At 39.7% G+C, this 22582-nt stretch overlaps 1 protein-coding gene across 43 annotated transcripts in view; it reads left to right on the top strand.

Annotated features, from left to right (window-relative positions):
* The window catches only part of LOC131548764 (protocadherin alpha-C2-like), a 198948-nt gene that overhangs the window by 161418 nt on the left and 14948 nt on the right, over positions 1-22582 (top strand). For 2 of the 43 annotated variants that reach the window (XM_058790314.1, XM_058790291.1), the window contains exon 1: positions 12543-15196. The exons of 37 other annotated variants lie outside the window; for them this stretch is intronic. In XM_058790314.1, coding sequence (XP_058646297.1) covers positions 12761-15196 — 2436 coding nt within the window. In that variant the 5' untranslated portion in view covers positions 12543-12760. Of the gene's footprint in view, positions 1-100; positions 3365-12542; positions 15197-18874; positions 22393-22582 lie in introns of those variants that run through there. 4 more of the 43 variants (XM_058790307.1, XM_058790284.1, XM_058790315.1 and 1 more) reach the window with 4 other exon arrangements.

The following is a 22582-nucleotide window of genomic DNA, read 5'->3' as shown; positions in this document are numbered from 1 at the left end:
CGTTCGAGAGCCAACAGGTGAGCACGTGAGATTTTGTACAGTATTTTTATTTATATATTATTGTTTTGTATAATAATGTCATTTGGAGTATTACAGTTGGCACTACTTATGTCATATGTAGGTGACATGAATTACTCTAACCACATTACAACTTTCATAATCAGCAAAAGTAACACTACATTTACATTAAAAGGGTTAGAGCTGTGCAGTGTTAATAGTTTTGATCAATGTAGCTGGTTTTACTTTCATACCGATCTCTACACTGATACTTGATACTTTAATGAATGGATACACTCGTCTTCGTTTTGTCATTTGATGCGAATGTCAACATTTGTGAGATTTAGTCAGTCGAAACAGATTAATTGATCTAAACGGTCTCAGGAAAATAGTGATTAGTGACGTTGTATTATGTGGAATATCGAATTTTGCGTATATTTGTTAATGTAAGGTTTGTGGGCTCATTAATGTTTTTAGAGTTTTTGGAGCAAAAATATAGTTTTTAATTAGAATTAGAATTATAAATAAATTAATAAAACTTGAATAAAAAACAAACAAACAACGGTTGTTTCAGTGTAAAGTGAGCTATGAAACAACTGTATTTATTCTGCATGGGTGTTGAGCTTGGCTTTGCTCTGCGTCTTTAAGATTGATTCATGTTGTGACTGGAGAGCGCTCATCCAATAACGGGACCGCACTGCACAAAGGGATCTACTCCCTCCCCCAGACATAAGGCTGAGAACCATTACGCACAGACCTGAGACAAAATGCACTGCACTCGCTGCAATGTATTTAGCAACGGAATATGATCTGGATTTCTATACATTTTAAAATGCTACATTATTTTCATGAAGGCTTATAGTCGTAAGATGAATGTCAGGATACTGGAATCAACGATTATTTATCGTGTTTGGAAATGAGGACTCAAATACAAAGGAGGTTTTTGCTCTGGCGGGCGCTGTGGCTGTTGTGTTTCGCTGTTTTGTGGAGAGATGCAGAGGCGCAGCTTCGTTATACAATACCGGAGGAGCTTAAGGAGGGATCTGTTGTTGGAAATGTAGCTAAAGATCTCGGTTTGGATTTATCTGAGATATCTAACCGTAAATTACGGATAGCATCTGAGTCTGGTAAGCAATATTTCAGCCTGAATTTGCGGAATGGCGAGCTGCTTGTGAATGAAGTAATAGACAGAGAAACCCTGTGTGGACAAAGCGCGAGTTGCGTGTTACCAGTGCAAGTCATAATCGAGGATCCACTCCAGTTTTATCGTGTCGAGGTGGACATACAAGATATTAACGACAACTCTCCAATATTCTTGTCGGAAATAAACACAATTGAGGTGCCAGAGTTAACATTAATTGGAGCAAGGTTTCGTTTGGAACCTGCTCAAGATCCTGACGCTGGAACGAACTCCTTGCGCACATATGCTCTTAATAAAAATGAACATTTCGCTATGAACATAAAAACCGACAAGGACGGAACAAAAGTCCCAGAAATAGTTTTAGAGAAAGCTGTCGACAGAGAAAAACAGTCTGTACACCATCTAATTTTGACAGGTATTGATGGGGGTGATCCAGCGAGGTCTGGAACTATGCAGATTTCTGTGAAAATTGTTGATGCAAATGATAATGCTCCCATATTTGAACACGAGTTATATGAGGTTAAAGTGATGGAGAGCACAGTCCCGGGTACAATGATACTTCCTGTAAAAGCTATTGACTTGGATGATGGTGTAAACAGTGAGGTTGAGTATTCATTTGCGGCACATACACCTGAAATAATTCAAAATTTGTTTGCTATTAATCCTGTGACAGGCGAATTAGTCGTTTCCAAGCATCTCGATTATGAAACCAGCACCTCATATAAAATTGACATACGCGCTAGAGACAAAGGCTCACTTGCAATGGAGGGACATTGTAGAATCCAAGTGACTGTTTTAGACGTGAATGATAATGCACCTGAGATCACCATAACCTCCTCACCCAAACCTGTGCGAGAAGATGCGCCCGCTGGGACTATGGTAGCGTTAATAAATGTTAAAGATTTGGATTCGGGCGTAAATGGAAACGTAACACTTAGCATGTCACCGGGCACTCCTTTTAAATTAAAGCCAACGTTTTCAAATCATTACGCGCTGGTGACAGATTCACAATTAGACCGAGAAGAGTTTCCTAGATATGACATTGAGCTCAAAGCATCAGACTCTGGAACACCTCCACTGGTATCTAGAAAACTCATTACAGTTAATATATTAGATGTCAATGATAACCCTCCTGTTTTTTCTGAACGTGTGTACTCGGTTTATATTAAAGAAAACACCGCTCCAGGATCCATTTTAGTATCAGTAACAGCATCAGATCGAGATACGGGAGAAAATGCCAAAATTGTCTATTCAGTTCTCGATACTAATACTCAAGGCGTACCCGTCTCTTCATATGTTTATATAAACTCTGAAAATGGTAGTATATTTAGCATGCATTCATTTGACTACGAGAAAATGAAGATCTTTCACATCATCGTGCTTGCTAAAGATCAGGGCTCTCCATCTCTGAGCAGCAACGTCACAGTTCATGTGTTTATTTCGGACCAGAATGATAATGCACCTGCTGTCATTTACCCGTCCACATCCATGGGGTCTGTCTCTCATCAGAGGATGCCCCGTTCTGCTAAAGCAGGACATCTCGTTACTAAGGTAACAGCAGTGGACGCGGACTCGGGTCATAACGCCTGGCTGTTCTACAGGCTCGCGGAGGCCACGGACGCGTCTCTGTTCAGTGTCAATTTACATACGGGAGAGGTGAGGACTAAACGCGCTGTTTCAGAGCACGATGACTCCTCTCAGAGACTGCTGATAGAGATAAAGGATAATGGAGAACCGATCCAGTCCACCACAGTAACAGTGGATATACTAATGGAGGAAGACGTTCATGAGCCAATCTCGGAATACAGTATGAAAACTACTGAAAACAGCAACAAGAAAAGCGGCAAAATCACATTGTACTTGATAATCTCTTTAGGCACCGTGTCACTTTTGTCAGTGTTGACATTATTTACGCTGATTGTGAAATGCGTTAGAAGCAGCATTGGAAGTTCAAGCTGCTGTGTCAGGCGAACCGATTCTGAATACAAGAACCCCAACAGAAACCTGCAGATCCAGCTCAACACTGATGGGCCCATTAAGTATGTGGAGGTTCTGGGAGGAGACATGATGTCTCAGAGTCAGTCCTTTGGCTCCTATCTCTCTCCAATGTCAGAATTCAGTGATCTCACCCTCATTAAACCCAGCAGCACCACAAACTTTACAGACACGCTGAACGTGCTTGATGCGTCATTACCAGACAGCGCGTGGACTTTCGAGAGCCAACAGGTGAGAGCGTGATATATATTATTGATGTCATTATGTGCAAACACGAATTAGAGGGGTGAGAACCAGAAGGGCATAAATTACATTTTTGGTGAAATGGAGATATATATAAAATGAAAGCTCATAATGTGCTCTTTCTACTGGCATCCATGAGAGTAAATTTTTACTATAAACAATTGAAATCAGTACACAAAGACAGATCAAACTATGGTAAAAAAAAATTGTTTTGGCTCTCCTGTAAAGTTGATGAAATGTCACTTACGCCTTTCTGGTTCTCACCCCTCGAATTATTCTAACCACTTTACAACTTACAAATTCACAAACATATGTCACCATAGTTCACAAACAGTGCATTTATTTAATATGGGACTTTTAAATAATATTTTAACACTTATAATAATAGAATAACACTTATTCATGTGTTACATATTTGAGCGTCCGTATGCTTCTATGCAACATCTGTATAAAGAGTGGGGTACAACGGGGCTAAAGCCCCACCTTAAGAAAAAAATGTGCTATTCACTGTGCCTAAAATGTATAATTGCAGAATAAATATATACGTTGTATTGAACATTAATGGAGCAAAATATTTTGTGTGAAAATAAATCATTCAAGTTCTTTATTTTGTTTAAAAATCTTATAAATGTATGAGGTGGCAAGGGGTGCCTTTTACCCCACACACGGGGTAAAAGGCCCACGGTATTGATACAAATACTTCAGCTAAAATAATGTTTTTAAAAATAATGTCTAAGTTAATACTTGTTCAAAACAATCACTTTAGCAAAGTTTGTACTATTTTCTGCTTATTTTGATAAATAAAATAATTCATTTTTGTTCAATAAATATACTGTCATTATATGTTAACATAATAAATATATTTTAAAATACAGACACAAAATCATTTTAATAAGTAAATAGTCTGAAAGTATTGAAGGAGATCCAATAATAATTTAATATAAATTTACAGTAGTAACAACAAATATTTTATTATATGATATGATTAATATCATGTTTTTAAATATGATGGTTTCATTTTAAACGTGATTATTTCTAATATGGACACCCAACATAATATATGATATTTACCATCTGAATCTAACCATGTCATGTCAACAAATGGAAAAGTCAGCGATCTATTAATTATCATGTTAATTACTGTGCGCCTTTAGTCCCAACAGCAGGGGCGCTTTTTACCCCAAATACCATACTTTTACATATTCTTTCGTTATTTAAAAACTGTTGCTTTAATTATCTTAAACAAAACTGAAAATCATAAAGAAGACCTTTGTCTCAAAATATATGCAATAATTTTAGCGATTCTCATTTGCTACTTAAATCTACAACATTTTAAAAAACAAAATATTAGATCAAGTAAACACAGAATCAACTTTGCGCAGCTGCGCGCGATCGAGTCAAAGATCAGACAAATCTGCACGTGCATCTTGAAAAGCAGATGTTTTGGAAAGTGCTAAGCCATGTTTTTGTGCCATCTAGTGGTTTAGATGAAAATAATATCAAAGGCGCCTTAGGCCCCGTTGTACCCTACTGTTTTTTTAAGAATAGTGATTTCAGTTTTGCAGTATAGTCTTTCTAAATATTCCATTTATCTGCATTTGCTTTAAAACGAGTAATTGTGGAGGAAAATTGTATTTTCAATGCAACATGACCCATAAAAAAACACTGTATTTATTCTGCATCGATTTTGAGCTTGGCTTTGCCCTACCTCTTTAAGACTGATTCATGTTGTGACTGGAGAGCGCTCATCCAATAACGGGACCGCACTGCACAAAGGGATCTACTCCCTCCCCCGACATGAGGCTGAGAACCATTACGCACAGACCTGAGACAAAATGCACTGCACTCGCTGCAATATATTTAGCTACGGAAATTAATCTAGGATTCTATATATTTTAAAATATTACACTATTTTTGTAAAGGCTTATAGTCGTAAGATGAATGTCAGGATACTGGAATCAACGATTATTTATCGTGTTTGGAAATGAGGACTCAAATACAAAGGAGGTTTTTGCTCTGGCGGGCGCTGTGGCTGTTGTGTTTCGCTGTTTTGTGGAGAGATGCAGAGGCGCAGCTTCGTTATACAATACCGGAGGAGCTTAAGGAGGGATCTGTTGTTGGAAATGTAGCTAAAGATCTCGGTTTGGATTTATCTGAAGTACCTAATCGTAAATTACGGATAGCATCTGAGTCTGGTAAGCAATATTTTAGTCTAAATTTGCGGAATGGCGAGCTGCTTGTGAATGATATCATAGACAGAGAAACCCAGTGCGGACAAAGCGCGAGTTGTGTGTTACCAGTGCAAGTCATAATCGAGGATCCACTCCAGTTTTATCGTGTTGAGGTAGACATACAAGATATTAACGACAACTCTCCGAGTTTTCTTTCAGACACAAAACATATTGATGTATCAGAGGCCACGCTAACCGGAGCTAGATTTCATTTAGAGCCTGCGCAAGACGCAGATGTAGGGTCAAACTCTTTGCGAACATATGCTTTAAATAAAAATGATTATTTTGTCTTACATGTTAAAAATGACAAAGACGGAACTAAAATCCCAGAAATTATTTTACAGAAAGCACTTGATAGAGAAAAACAGTCTATACACCATCTGATTTTGACAGGTATTGATGGAGGTGATCCAGCAAGATCAGGTACCACTCAGATTACTGTTGAAGTGTTGGATGCGAATGACAATGCTCCTGTATTTGAACAAGATTTATATGAAATTAAAGTGACGGAGAACTCTGCTCCAGGTACAGTCATTCAAATAGTAAAAGCAATTGACTTAGACGATGGAGTAAATAGTGAAATAGAGTATTCGTTAGGATCTCTCACACCAGAAGCAATAAAGCAATTATTTTCAATTGACTCGGATACTGGCGAATTAACCATATCAAAGAGTCTTGACTATGAAATGAGCTCCACATATAAATTCGACATACGCGCCAGAGACAAAGGAGCGCCTGTAATGGAGGGACATTGTAGAGTTCAGGTGAATGTTTTAGACGTGAATGATAATGCACCTGAGATCACCATCACCTCCTCACCCAAACCTGTGCCAGAAGATGCGCCCGCTGGGACTATGGTAGCGTTAATAAATGTTAAAGATTTAGATTCGGGGGTAAACGGGAACGTAACGCTTAGAATTTCACCTGATACCCCATTTAAATTAAAGCCAACATTTTCAAATCATTATGCACTAGTAACAGATTCACAATTAGATCGAGAAAAGTTTCCTAGCTATAATATTGAGCTAAAAACCTCAGACTCTGGATCACCTCCACTGGTATCTAGCAAACTCATTACAGTTAATATATTAGATGTCAATGATAACCCTCCTGTTTTTTCTGAACGTGTGTACTCGGTTTATATTAAAGAAAACACCGCTCCGGGATCGATTTTAGCATCAGTAACAGCATCAGATCTAGATACAGGAGAAAATGCCAAAATTGTCTATTCAGTTCTCGATACTAATACTCAAGGCGTACCCGTTTCTTCGTATGTTTATATAAACTCTGAAAATGGTAGTATATTTAGCATGCATTCATTTGACTACGAGAAAATGAAGATCTTTCACATCATCGTACTTGCTAAAGATCATGGCTCTCCTCCTATGAGCAGCAACGCCACAGTTCACGTGTTTATTTCGGACCAGAATGATAATGCACCTGCTGTCATTTACCCGTCCACATCCATGGGGTCTGTCTCTCATCAGAGGATGCCCCGTTCTGCTAAAGCAGGACATCTCGTTACTAAGGTAACAGCAGTGGACGCAGACTCGGGTCATAACGCCTGGCTGTTCTACAGGCTCGCGGAGGCCACGGACGCGTCTCTGTTCAGTGTCAGTTTACATACGGGAGAGGTGAGGACTAAACGCGCTGTTTCAGAGCACGATGACTCCTCTCAGAGACTGCTGATAGAGATAAAGGATAATGGAGAACCGATCCAGTTCACCGCAGTCACAGTGGATATACTAATAGAGGAAGGAGTTCATGAGCCGATCTCGGATTATAGTATGAAAACTACTGAAAACAACAACAAGAAAAACGGGAAAATAACTTTATATTTAATAATTTCGTTGGGAACAGTGTCACTTTTATGTGTTTTGACATTGTTTACGTTGATTGTGAAATGCGTTAGAAGCAGCATTGGAAGTTCAAGCTGCTGTGTCAGGCGAGCCGATTCTGAATACAAGAACCCCAACAGAAACCTGCAGATCCAGCTCAACACTGACGGGCCCATTAAGTATGTGGAGGTTCTGGGAGGAGACATGATGTCTCAGAGTCAGTCCTTTGGCTCCTATCTCTCTCCAATGTCAGAATTCAGTGATCTCACCCTCATTAAACCCAGCAGCACCACAAACTTTACAGACACGCTAAACGTGATTGATGCGTCATTACCAGACAGCGCGTGGACGTTTGAGAGCCAACAGGTGAGAATTTTGCTATATTCAGAGCTGTCATTTGTATCTAAATACAAATATGTCTATAAATCGCACGGTGTTTTGCGAGTTCACATGCATATTTATTTATTTATTCTACACATTTACTATTTGGGGGAAAGAAGGAAAGGCAGCTTTGTGTTTTGGGGCGTGCGTGACATTATGTGGGCTAAAAGGTGATGAGAACAGTTCATTGAGCAAAGTTCAGCACCACAACTGTGGACAGCGACACGATGACAACGTTAATTGTTTGCACAAATAGAATGCAATGTACTTCCTAAGGAGTTGTTGAGATTTGATATTCTTATCTGTCATTAGTGACCACAGCTAGTAAATTTGGAGCTAATAATCGATTTAGTTTGCCTTTTTTAGATTTCAAAAGTACCATTTTGTAATGGCAATTTTGTGGATGCATGACTATAATTTCTATAGAAGAAGAGTAATGAGAGATGCTTTTTATGTTAAAAATACATTTGTTTCGTGTAAATTCAAGTCAGTATTCAGTAGCTACACAAACAAACACACACACACACACACACCCACACACACACACACACATTCCCTTTTGTTGTGCCAATACAGAACTAACAGCATACAACATCTTCAGCAAAAAGTTGTATGTTCGCCTTTAAGAGAGACTCTGTCCTCTATTGGACAGCAGCGCACTGAGCTCAGCGCCAATGAGATGCGAGACTATACAAAGGGATCTACTCCCTCCCTTAGCAGGAAAGGGCTACATTGAGTGATAGGAGCTGTAGAGAAGGAGAACAGACTCGCGGTTATGACGCTGATCGCCACAAAACCGACCCCTCGATCCAAATGGATTTGCGATTTTAATGAAAGAAGAAAAATGAGGTTTTTGTCTGGATATATGCGAAGCACTCACTGATGGAAACATTCAAATTACTGTGGAAATGAGACGCATTCTAGTGTGGAAACAGGCAGCGCTTTGGCTGTTTGTTCCTCTATTGTGGAATACAGTTGGAGCTCAAATTCGATACACTATACCAGAGGAACTAAAGGAAGGATCTGTTGTTGGAAACATTGCAAGGGACATTGGTCTAGACATTTCTGACATCGCTAATCGTAAGTTACGGATAGCCTCTGATTCTAGTACGCAGTATTTCAGTGTGGATACAAGGAACGGTGAGCTGATAGTCAATGGCAGAACAGATAGAGAGGCGCTCTGTGGACAAAGCGCCAGTTGTGTAATGCCATTACAACTGGTTATAGAGAATCCACTGCAGTTGTATCGTGTTAATATCGAAATACAAGATATAAATGACAATGCACCGAATTTTCACACAAAAGACAGCATTTTGAAAATAGCTGAATCAGTAGTTGTTGGCGCAAAATTTCCAATAGAAAGTGCCGAGGATTTAGATGTCGGTAGCAATAGTCTCAAATCCTATGCTTTGAGTAATAACGCCTTTTTCCGTTTAAATGTGAAAACACTTGAAGATGGTAAGAAGGTACCAGAACTGATAGTTGATAAACCACTCGATCGAGAGAAACAGTCTGTACATAAGCTAATTTTAACAGCATTAGACGGTGGCGATCCTGTTAAATCGGGAACTATTTTAATACAAGTAATAGTTCAAGATACTAATGACAATGAACCGAAATTTGAACAATCGCAATACAAAGCATCTGTGCAGGAGAGTACAAAATTTGGTTCAAGCGTCTTAACCGTAAAGGCCACTGATTTGGATGAAGGTATTAATGGCGAAATACAGTATTGTTTCGGTGTACGTACACCAGATAACGTGAGGAAATCTTTTAATATCAACGCTGAAACCGGAGAAATTACAGTGATTGGAAAACTAGATTACGAGTTAACAAAATTATACACCTTTGACGTCTGCGCTAAAGACAAAGGGAGCCCAGAGCAAGAGGGACATTCTTCAGTGAGGCTGCACATTATTGATGAAAATGATAATATTCCCGAAATCGTTTTGACATCTTTACCTAGCCCAGTGTCAGAGAATGCATCAGTCGGTACAGTTGTAGCTTTAATCAACGTTAAAGATTTGGACTCGGGTGATAATGGCAAAGTAAATCTTACCATCTCCACTCGTTTTCCTTTTAAATTGAAACCAGCATTTGACAATCACTATTCTTTGGTGACTGGCTCACTTTTAGACCGTGAAGCTAATGCAGAATATGACATAGAATTAGTAGCTCGAGACTCTGGTGTACCATCTTTGAAATCTACGAAATCTGTAAATGTAAAAATACTTGATGTGAATGACAACCCTCCAGTATTCTCACAGCCCTCGTATACAGTGTACATAAAGGAAAATAGCTCGCCAGGTGCTGCATTGTTTTCTGTATCTGCATCTGATATTGACCAAGACAAGAACGCAATACTGAGTTATTCAATTCTCGATTTAACTTCAAATCAAGTTCCAGCATCATCTTATTTTTATATCAACTCTGAAAACGGAACTATTTATAGCATGAGCTCTTTTGATTATGAAAAAACGAAACTGTTTAGCATTGTAGTGCAGGCTAAAGATCACGGCTCTCCATCTCTGAGCAGCAATGCAACTGTTCATGTGTTTATTCTAGACCATAATGATAACGCACCTGCTGTCATTTACCCGTCCACATCCATGGGGTCTGTCTCTCATCAGAGGATGCCCCGTTCTGCTAAAGCAGGACATCTCGTTACTAAGGTAACAGCAGTGGACGCGGACTCGGGTCATAACGCCTGGCTGTTCTACAGGCTCGCGGAGGCCACGGACGCGTCTCTGTTCAGTGTCAGTTTACATACGGGAGAGGTGAGGACTAAACGCGCTGTTTCAGAGCACGATGACTCCTCTCAGAGACTGCAGATAGAAATAAAGGATAATGGAGAACCGATCCAGTCCACCGCAGTCACAGTGGATATACTAATAGAGGACGGCTTTCATGAGCCCATCTCAGACTATAGAGAGAAAACTATCGAGCCCAACAAGAAAACTGGCAAAATTACTTTATATCTTATCATCTCTTTGGCTTCCGTATCCTTGTTGTGTTTACTGACGTTTTTCATCTTACTGGTGAAATGTGCGCGAGGCAGAAGCTGCTGTATCAGGAGGACAAACTCCGAATACAAGAACCCCAACAGAAACCTGCAGATCCAGCTCAACACTGATGGGCCCATTAAGTATGTGGAGGTTCTGGGAGGAGACATGATGTCTCAGAGTCAGTCCTTTGGCTCCTATCTCTCTCCAATGTCAGAATTCAGTGATCTCACCCTCATTAAACCCAGCAGCACCACAAACTTTACAGACACTCTAAACGTGCTTGATGCGTCATTACCAGACAGCGCGTGGACGTTCGAGAGCCAACAGGTGAGAAATACAATAATAATAAATAATATAATATAATAAATACATAATATGTGACCCTGGACCACAAAACCAGTCATAATGGTCAATTTTAATTTTATTTTTTTTATTTTTTTATTGAGATTTAAACATCATCTGAAAGCTGAATAAATAAGTTTTCCATTGATGTATGGTTTGTCATAGGATATTTGGCCGATATACAACTATTTGTCCAAATGAAGTCCTTAGTAATGCATATTACTAATAAAAAATTCAGTTTTGATATATTTACGGTAAGAAAGTTACAAAATATCTTCATGGAGCATGATCTTTACTTAACATTCTAATGAGTTTTGGTATTAAAGAAAAATTTATAATTTTGACACATGCAATGTATTGTTGGCGGTTGCTACAAATATACCCGTAGACTATTTTATTCACTTTAACATCATACACTCTCAGAAATAAAGGTACAAAAGCTGTCATTGGGGCAGTACCTTTACAAAAGGTACATGTTTGTACCTAAAGGGTCCATTTTGGTACCTTAAAGGTACATATTAGTACTTAAAGTGTACATATTTGAACCTAATAGGTACATAATTGTACCTTTCGAAAAGGTACTGCCCCAGTGACAGCTTTTGTACCTTTATTTCTGAGGGTGTATGAAGTGATTATTTTCTGTTTAATACAGATGATGCCAATGCAAATGCCTCAAAATGATCCCAAAACTAGCCCAAACTAACCGCGTTTCGAGGGTCCCCCGTTAAAAATCGCGTTCCGGGGGATAATTTACACGCTTCAACCCGCGGCAACAGTGATAAAGTAGCACAATTCCACGGGAAAACAGCGGACTTGGCAACACTTTGATGGATAGTAATGTCTAAAATGGACAAGACCGCTGTCGCGGCGCAGCCACAATAGTTTGAAGTTGTCTAATTTGGCACGGTCTCCCTGCTGCACTAATAGTAGTAACGCTTTCCTCTATGTATAAGCTACATATCTTAACAAGTACAATTTTAGCTGTATCATTTGTGTCCACTTCAAAAATTGCTCTTTAGAAATTTTATGTTTATTTTATGTTTATTGTAAATGTTAATAGTGTTTATGTTTACACTGGACAGAGGGGAGAGATTGCACAACGACTTTGCTTTGGACATTTAGTTGGCAGAGAAAATGAAGCACACCGTTTTGTTTCACATCAGTTAATTCTCAATATTAAATGGACCTCTTTCAATATTAAATCAAAAAAATGACTGAACGAATAATACACGGATTTTACAGATTTTAATAGGATAATTGTTTGATATTAATTAGTCTTCTCCAGACGCCATAGTCACAATTACAGAGGGTTGGGTGTGCCTTTTAAAATATCAAAACCTCTATTGGACTAGTGAGTGCTTAGCTCTGAACCAATCATGTGTTAGACTTAAAGGGATCTACTCCCTCCCTCAGCCAGAGGAGGAGTGCAATGACGAGAGCTGTAGAGCGAGAGGAAACGTGAACGCTTTGTGAGGCTGATCACCACAACGAGGATGGGCTGAGTACACCTTTATTTGAAAATGGAGAACAGAATTCTGATTTTCTGTGGATATAATATTTGTTTATGGGAATAACCGCATTAGAGAAATGAGGCACAGGAAGATCGGAGAGTGGAAATGGGCAGCGCTTTGGCTGTTCGCTTTCTCGCTATTGTGGAATACAACTGGAGCTCAGATTCGCTACACAATACCTGAAGAGTTAAAGGAAGGATCTATCGTTGGGAATATCGCGAAGGATCTTGGTTTTGACATCTCAGATATCGCCGAGCGTAAGTTACGAATAGCATCTGAGTCGAACGGACAGTATTTTAGTGTGGATTCAGGGAAGGGTGATCTGGTAGTTAATGGCAGAATAGATAGAGAGACGCTCTGTGGACAAAGCGCCAATTGTCTAATGCCACTGCAGATCGTTATTGAGAATCCGTTACAGATGCACAAGGTGGAAATAGAAATACAAGATATAAATGATAATGCACCAAACTTCCATAATAAAGATGGCGTATTAAAAATTTCAGAATTGACTGCTTCAGGCACGCGATTTACCCTTGAAATTGCTGAGGACCTCGATGTTGGCAGTAATAGCTTAAAATCATATTCATTGAGCAATAACAATTTCTTCCGTCTAAATTTAAAGACACTTAAAAATGGAAGGCAAATACCAGAGCTAGTACTTGAGAAACCACTAGACAGAGAGAAACAGGCAGTTCACAGGCTAATATTAACAGCTCTGGATGGCGGTAATCCGGTAAAATCGGGCACATCATTATTGCAAATAATTGTTCAAGACTTTAATGACAACGAACCAAAATTTGATGTAGCAGTATACAAAGCATCTGTTTTAGAAAGCGCTGTTATTGGTTCAAGTGTGATCAAAATAAAAGCGACCGATTTAGATGAAGGTCTAAATAGTGAAATACAATATTTATTGGCTGCGCACACGCCTGAATTTGTAAGAAATGCTTTTAATGTTAACATTGAAAACGGCGAAATAACAGTAATTGGAAAGCTAGATTACGAGATTAAACAAACGTTTACGTTTGATGTTTGTGCTAAAGACAAAGGGAATCCGGAGCTCGAGGGACAGTCATCGGTTCAGATAGATATCATAGATGAGAATGACAATCCTCCAGAGATTATTCTGACATCTTTACCGAGCCCTGTGCCTGAAAATGCAACGGTGGGAACTGTGGTGGCTTTGATTACCGTCAAAGATTTGGACTCCGGTAATAACGGCAAAGTCGAGCTAACTGTCTCCCCGAATCTTCCTTTTCAATTAAAGCCAACTTTCGATAGCCATTATTCACTAATAACTGACTCATTATTAGACCGTGAGGTTCATTCTGAATATAATGTAGAAATACTGGCCATGGACTCTGGTGTTCCACCCTTAAAAACTATGAAGACTGTAAATGTAAAAGTGCTTGATGTAAATGATAACCAACCAGTATTCTCACAGTCTTCATACAATGTTTACATAAACGAAAATAATCTGGCAGGTGTTTCTTTGTTTTCTGTATCTGCGTCCGATATTGACCAAGACAAAAACGCTCTTCTGACTTATTCAGTTCTGGATTTAAGTTCTAATCAAGTTCCAGCATCATCTTATTTTTATATCAACTCTGAGAACGGAACTATTTACAGTATGAGCACCTTTGATTACGAAAAGGTAAAACTGTTTAGTGTTATAGTCCAGGCTAAAGATCATGGTTCTCCATCTCTGAGCAGCAACGCCACTGTCCATGTGTTTATTTCGGACCGGAACGATAACGCACCTGCTGTCATTTACCCGTCCACATCCATGGGGTCTGCCTCTCATCAGAGGATGCCCCGTTCTGCTAAAGCAGGACATCTCGTTACTAAGGTAACAGCAGTGGACGCGGACTCGGGTCATAACGCCTGGCTGTTCTACAGGCTCGCGGAGGCCACAGACGCGTCTCTGTTCAGTGTCAGTTTACATACGGGAGAGGTGAGGACTAAACGCGCTGTTTCAGAGCACGACGACTCCTCTCAGAGACTGCAGATAGAAATAAAGGATAATGGAGAACCGATCCAGTCCACCACAGTCACAGTGGATATACTAATAGAGGACGGCTTTCATGAGCCCATCTCAGACTATAGAGAGAAAACTAACGAGTCCAACAAGAAAACTGGCAAAATTACTTTATATCTTATCATATCTTTGGCTTCCGTGTCCTTGTTGTGCCTTTTGACATTTTTCATCTTACTGGTGAAATGTGCGCGAGGCAGTAGAAGCTGCTGTATCAGGAGGACAAACTCTGAATACAAAAACCCCAACAGAAACCTGCAGATCCAGCTCAACACTGATGGGCCCATTAAGTATGTGGAGGTTCTGGGAGGAGACATGATGTCTCAGAGTCAGTCCTTTGGCTCCTATCTCTCTCCAATGTCAGAATTCAGTGATCTCACCCTCATTAAACCCAGCAGCACCACAAACTTTACAGACACTCTAAACGTGCTTGATGCGTCATTACCAGACAGCGCGTGGACCTTCGAGAGCCAACAGGTGAGAAACAGAATAATTATCAACTCAACATCAGTACAGACTTGTATGTGATTTTTCTTTTCTTTTCTTCTTTTAGAAACTAAAACATAACTTAAGATACACACATTATGGTGGACATGCTTTAAAGTTTGTGTGTGTGACGGACGGGGTATCTTAGCTTAAAAATCGCTTCTCTGCAATGACATTTAATGCATTTCATATTTTATTAAGCTTAAACCATGTCATTTTTCCCTACCATATTTATGATGTCGAAACAAACTCAGGGAGATGGCGATAATTTTGTACTGCATTCAGAACTTTGGACAGCTCCCGTGACGATGGGACGTTTTATAGTTTAGGTGCTACTATATACGTGCTGTTCGGTAGGCATTGTTTGTTTGGTGAATAAATAAATAAATAAATAAATAAAAATATTTTTAGTGGGAAACTGTATATCGTCTTCACAGAAATTGAGATCTAAACTGTTAATACCAAAAGTTTACATAACATAAAATTTTTTCTAATAATTCACTTACTGAAAAACTGCATGCATTTCACATGTGCAATCATATGCTACAATTACATGTGAAGCATGTGCTTTGCATATACGCAGGTTTGGAACATTTTCATGATGTAAATTGGTGTTCTACATATTTCACGTGTGATTTTAACGTAGATGCACATGTGAAATTCATGTGGTTTTTCGTTAAGGCTCTTTCCCACTGAATTTTAAGAACAACTCAATTAGACATGCCTGTAACTATAATGTTCAAATGTTAATAACTTGTTACTTTTAAGTTGTTTTGCACGCAGAAGCATTTTCCTGTCTGAGCAGATGAGAAATAAGTCTCAGACTCACTGCATTGCATATTTTAGAGCACAGCTGTCCACTAGATGCCGTAACACAAAACAAAAGAGGGCTGGTTATGCCTTCAAGAAACAGCAAAGCATCTATTGGATGAGTGAGCGTTGAGCTCTGTACCAATCCTAATTCAGACCATACAAAGGGATCTACTCCCTCCCCCAGCCAAAGGAGGAGTACAAAGATGAGAGCTGTAGAGCGAGAGGAAACATGAACGCTTTGTGAGGCTGATCACCACAATGAGAATGGGCTGAGTACACGTTTATTTGAAAATGGAAAATAATATTCGGTTTTTATAAGGATGCAAAATGAAGATTTGTAAATGGGAATGACAAACGCGTCAAAGAAATGAGGAGGATCGGAGGTGGAAATGGGCAGCGCTTTGGCTGTTAGCTTTCTCGCTATTGTGGAATACAACTGGAGCTCAGATTCGCTACACAATACCTGAAGAGTTAAAGGAAGGATCTATCGTTGGGAATATCGCGAAGGATCTTGGTTTTGACATCTCAGATATCGCCGAGCATAAGTTACGAATAGCATCTGAATCGAACAGACAGTATTTTAGTGTGGATTCAGGGAAGGGTGATCTGGTAGTTAATGGCAGAATAGATAGAGAGACGCTCTGTGGACAAAGCGCCAATTGTCTAATGCCACTGCAGATCGTTATTGAGAATCCGTTACAGATGCATAAAGTTGAAATAGAAATACAAGATATAAATGATAATGCACCAAACTTCCATACTAAAGATGCCACATTAAAAATACCTGAAGTGATTGCTCCAGGGGCACGATTTACCCTTGAGAGTGCTGAGGATTTCGATGTTGGAAGCAACAGTCTAAAAACTTACTCACTTAGCAGTAACAATTTTTTCCGACTTAATGTTAAAACGTTAAAAGATGGAAGAATGGTACCTGAACTTGTGATTGAAAAAAATTTAGATAGAGAGAAACAGTCTATACACAAGCTAATATTAACTGCCTTGGATGGTGGCAATCCAGTAAAATCTGGTACATCTTTATTGCTAATAATCGTTCAAGATATAAATGACAACGAACCAAAATTTGAAGTTGCTGTATACAAAGCATCTGTCCTAGAAAGAGCCACTGTTGGCTTAAGTGTGATCAAAATAAAAGCCACTGACTTGGATGAAGGTCTTAATGGTGAAATACAGTATTCGTTCGGTGCGCACACGCAAGACCTTGTAAGAAATGTTTTTAGTGTGAACGCTGAAACCGGTGAAATCACAGTTATTGGAAAACTAGATTACGAGACTAAAAAAACATATACGTTTGATGTTTGTGCTAAAGACAAAGGGAATCCGGAGCTCGAGGGACAGTCATCGGTTCAAATAGATATCATAGATGAGAATGACAATCCTCCAGAGATTATTCTGACATCTTTACCGAGCCCTGTGCCAGAAAATGCAACGGTGGGAACTGTGGTGGCTCTGATTACCGTTAAAGACTTGGACTCCGGTAATAATGGCAAAGTCGAGCTAATTGTCTCCCCGAATGTTCCTTTTAAATTAAAACCCTCTTTCGATAACCACTATTCGTTGATAACCGACTCATTATTAGACCGTGAGTTTCATTTTGAATATAATGTAGAAATACTGGCCATGGACTCTGGTGTTCCACCTTTAAAAACTGTTAAGACGGTAAATGTTAAAGTCCTTGACGTGAATGACAACCCTCCACTATTCTCACAGTCCTCATACAATGTTTATATAAACGAAAATAATCTGGCAGGTGTTTCATTGTTCTCTGTGTCTGCAACTGATATTGACAGAGACAACAACGCTATACTTACTTATTCAGTTCTGGATTTAAGTTCAAATCAAGTTCCAGCATCATCTTATTTTTATATCAACTCTGAGAACGGAACTATTTACAGCATGAGCTCTTTTGATTATGAGAAACTGAAACTAATTAGCATTGTAGTGCAGGCTAAAGATCATGGTTCTCCATCTCTGAGCAGCAACGCCACTGTCCATGTGTTTATTTCGGACCGGAACGATAACGCACCTGCTGTCATTTACCCGTCCACATCCATGGGGTCTGTCTCTCATCAGAGGATGCCCCGTTCTGCTAAAGCAGGACATCTCGTTACTAAGGTAACAGCAGTGGACGCGGACTCGGGTCATAACGCCTGGCTGTTCTACAGGCTCGCGGAGGCCACAGACGCGTCTCTGTTCAGTGTCAGTTTACATACGGGAGAGGTGAGGACTAAACGCGCTGTTTCAGAGCACGATGACTCCTCTCAGAGACTGCAGATAGAAATAAAGGATAATGGAGAACCGATCCAGTCCACCACAGTCACAGTGGATATACTAATAGAGGACGGCTTTCATGAGCCCATCTCAGACTATAGAGAAAACTAACGAGTCCAACAAGAAAACTGGCAAAATTACTTTATATCTGATCATCTCTTTGGCTTCCGTGTCCTTGTTGTGTCTATTGACATTTTTCATCTTACTGGTGAAATGTGCGCGAGGCAGTAGAAACTGCTGTATCAGGAGGACAAACTCTGAATACAAAAACCCCAACAGAAACCTGCAGATCCAGCTCAACACTGATGGGCCCATTAAGTATGTGGAGGTTCTGGGAGGAGACATGATGTCTCAGAGTCAGTCCTTTGGCTCCTATCTCTCTCCAATGTCAGAATTCAGTGATCTCACCCTCATTAAACCCAGCAGCACCACAAACTTTACAGACACGCTAAACGTGCTTGATGCGTCATTACCGGACAGCGCGTGGACGTTCGAGAGCCAACAGGTGAGAAACAGAATCATAATTTAGCATCACTGTTAGGATCAATATTAAGGTTGATTAAGGTTGATATATTGTTGAAATTTAGTATTATGTCCTCAAGCCACACTTCATATTGTGTAATACTACACTCGTTTCTAAGTTTGTCTGTATACATATTTTCAGCACCACCCATTTGGACAGCGGGTGGCATCTGCGGGCTGCAGATTTTTTTTATTTTTTTTTTAATTGAACGAAATATATATTAATGCGTTTTTATTTATTTACTTATACATACATGTTGGACTAAATGGCTACAGGGTAAAAGTATAAATGCTACATGCCAATTGGCCCCTTCAAGAGACTCATGATGACGCATTTCCACAATAATTAACATTTTAAATATTGCCAAGTTTTTAAATATACATTTTCATTATTTAAATAAAAACAGACTTATAATATGTTTTTGTTGTATTAACCGTGCACTAATTAATAATAATAATAATAATAATTTTTCTATTCTGGAAATTCGTGGTAATGTAAGTCCCTTTTTTTGCGGTTGGATCAAATGAAAACACAGGCAAATAATATTTGCGATGGTCTCCCGTGTAACGCTATAGAATTTTACTCTGCTATTTTATTTCCGGGTCCTAAACACGAAAATGTAACAATGGTCCATTAATTAGAACATTTCTCTCTTAGGTTATGAGAACAACCGCATAAATTACATTGCCCATTCTTTATGTTCACAGAAAATGCTCATACCTTGTTACTTTAAATACATTTTTCTTACAAAAATATTTGCTCGTGTAATAATCTATAAGCATGGGTCTGAAATAGTTTGGAACCCAATTCTCCACTAGATGCCGTAACGTTAACAAAAGAGGGCTGGTTATGCCTTTAAGAAATAGCAAAGCATCTATTGGATGAGAGCGCCTTGAGCTTAGTACCAATCGTGCTTCAGACCGTACAAAGGGATCTACTCCCTGCCCCAGCCAAAGGAGGAGTACAATGATGAGAGCTGTAGAGCGAGAGGAAACATGAACGCTTTGTGAGGCTGATCACCACAACGAGGATGGGCTGAATAGTGCATTTTAAAATGAAGAATATCATTCTGTTTTCTGTGGATATAAATTGACGATTTGTTTATGGGAATATCAAGTGCAACAGAGAAATGAGGCACAGGAGGATCGGGGGGTGGAAATGGACAGCGCTTTTGCTGTTTGCTTTCTCTCTATCGTGGAATACAACTGGAGCTCAGATTCGCTACACAATACCTGAAGAGTTAAAGGAAGGATCTATCGTTGGGAATATCGCGAAGGATCTTGGTTTTGACATCTCAGATATCGCCGAGCGTAAGTTACGAATAGCATCTGAATCGAACAGACAGTATTTTAGTGTGGATTCAGGGAAGGGTGATCTGGTAGTTAATGGCAGAATAGATAGAGAGACGCTCTGTGGACAAAGCGCCAATTGTCTAATGCCACTGCAGATCGTTATTGAGAATCCATTACAGTTGCATAGCGTAGAGATAGAAATACAAGACATTAATGATAATGCACCAAATTTCCATAATAAAGACGCCACATTAAAAATATCTGAATTGATTGCTCCAGGGGCACGATTTACCCTTGAGAGTGCTGAGGATCTCGATGTTGGCAGTAATAGCTTAAAGACTTACTCACTTAGCAGTAACATTTTTTTCCGTCTTAATGTAAAAACTCTAAAAGACGGGAGAGTAGTACCAGAACTTGTGATTGAAAAAAATTTAGACAGGGAGAAACAGTCTATACATAAGCTTATTTTAACAGCCCTGGATGGCGGTAATCCAGTCAAGTCTGGCACGTCTGTATTGCAAGTAATTGTCCAAGACATCAACGACAACGAACCAAAATTTGAAGTTGCTGCATACAAAGCATCTGTTCTAGAAAGCGCCGTTTCTGGTTCAAGTGTGCTCAAAATAAAAGCGACCGATTTAGATGAAGGTCAGAATGGTGAAATACAGTATTTATTTAGTGCGCATACGCCTGAACTTGTAAGAAATGTTTTTAGTGTGAACGCTGAAACCGGCGAAATAACAGTAATTGGAAAACTAGATTACGAGATTAAACAAACGTTTACGTTTGATGTTTGTGCTAAAGACAAAGGGAATCCAGAGCTCGAGGGACAGTCATCGGTTCAGATAGATATCATAGATGAGAATGACAATCCTCCAGAGATTATTCTGACATCTTTACCGAGCCCTGTGCCTGAAAATGCAACGGTGGGAACTGTAGTGGCTTTGATTACCGTCAAAGATTTGGACTCCGGTAATAACGGCAAAGTCCAGCTAACTGTTTCTCCAGATGTTCCATTTAAATTGAAACCGTTTCATAATCATTATTCATTAATAACTGGCTCGTTATTAGACCGCGAGGTTCATGCTGAATATAATGTAGAAATACTGGCCATGGACTCTGGTGTTCCACCCTTAAAAACTATGAAGACGGTAAATGTTAAAGTGCTTGACGTGAATGACAACCCTCCACTATTCTCTCAGTCTTCATACAATGTTTACATAAACGAAAATAATCTGGCAGGCGCATCACTGTTTTCAGTAAAAGCTTCTGATACTGACCAGGATAAAAACGCTCTACTTACTTATTCAATTCTGGATTCAAGTTCTAATCACGTGCCAGCATCATCTTATTTTTATATTAATTCTGATAATGGAACTATTTACTGCATGAGCTCCTTTGATTATGAAAATGTAAAACTGTTCAGTGTTGTGGTGCTTGCTAAAGATCATGGCTCTCCATCTCTGAGCAGCAACGCCACTGTCCATGTGTTTATTTCGGACCGGAACGATAATGCACCTGCTGTCATTTACCCGTCCACATCCATGGGGTCTGTCTCTCATCAGAGGATGCCCCGTTCTGCTAAAGCAGGACATCTCGTTACTAAGGTAACAGCAGTGGACGCGGACTCGGGTCATAACGCCTGGCTGTTCTACAGGCTCGCGGAGGCCACGGACGCGTCTCTGTTCAGTGTCAATTTACATACGGGAGAGGTGAGGACTAAACGCGCTGTTTCAGAGCACGACGACTCCTCTCAGAGACTGCAAATAGAAATAAAGGATAATGGAGAACCGATCCAGTCCACCACAGTCACAGTGGATATACTAATAGAGGACGGCTTTCATGAGCCCATCTCAGACTATAGAGAGAAAACTATCGAGTCCAACAAGAAAACTGGCAAAATTACTTTATATCTGATCATCTCTTTGGCTTCCGTGTCCTTGTTGTGTCTACTGACGTTTTTCATCTTACTGGTGAAATGTGCGCGAGGCAGTAGAAGCTGCTGTATCAGAAGGACAAACTCTGAATACAAAAACCCCAACAGAAACCTGCAGATCCAGCTCAACACTGACGGGCCCATTAAGTATGTGGAGGTTCTGGGAGGAGACATGATGTCTCAGAGTCAGTCCTTTGGCTCCTATCTCTCTCCAATGTCAGAATTCAGTGATCTCACCCTCGTTAAACCCAGCAGCACCACAAACTTTACAGACACGCTAAACGTGCTTGACGCGTCATTACCAGACAGCGCGTGGACCTTCGAGAGCCAACAGGTGAGACAAATTCGTACACTATATACTATCTACACGTGTAACGGTGATAGAGTGAAGGTACTTCCAGTACCTTGGACAGCACCACAGTGTGCTTTCGTCTGAGCAAGGTAACAAAGTAACGTTCCTCAAATAGAAAGGTGAGCTATGTTATATATACAGTGTTCGAATTGAGGGGGGACTGGGGGGGTCC

Source organism: Onychostoma macrolepis, chromosome 10 (genome assembly GCF_012432095.1).
Source record: "Onychostoma macrolepis isolate SWU-2019 chromosome 10, ASM1243209v1, whole genome shotgun sequence".
Classification (NCBI taxonomy): Eukaryota; Metazoa; Chordata; class Actinopteri; order Cypriniformes; family Cyprinidae; genus Onychostoma; species Onychostoma macrolepis.
Note: the sequence above shows the minus strand (reverse complement) of the source record. Positions and strands in the feature narration are given on the sequence as shown.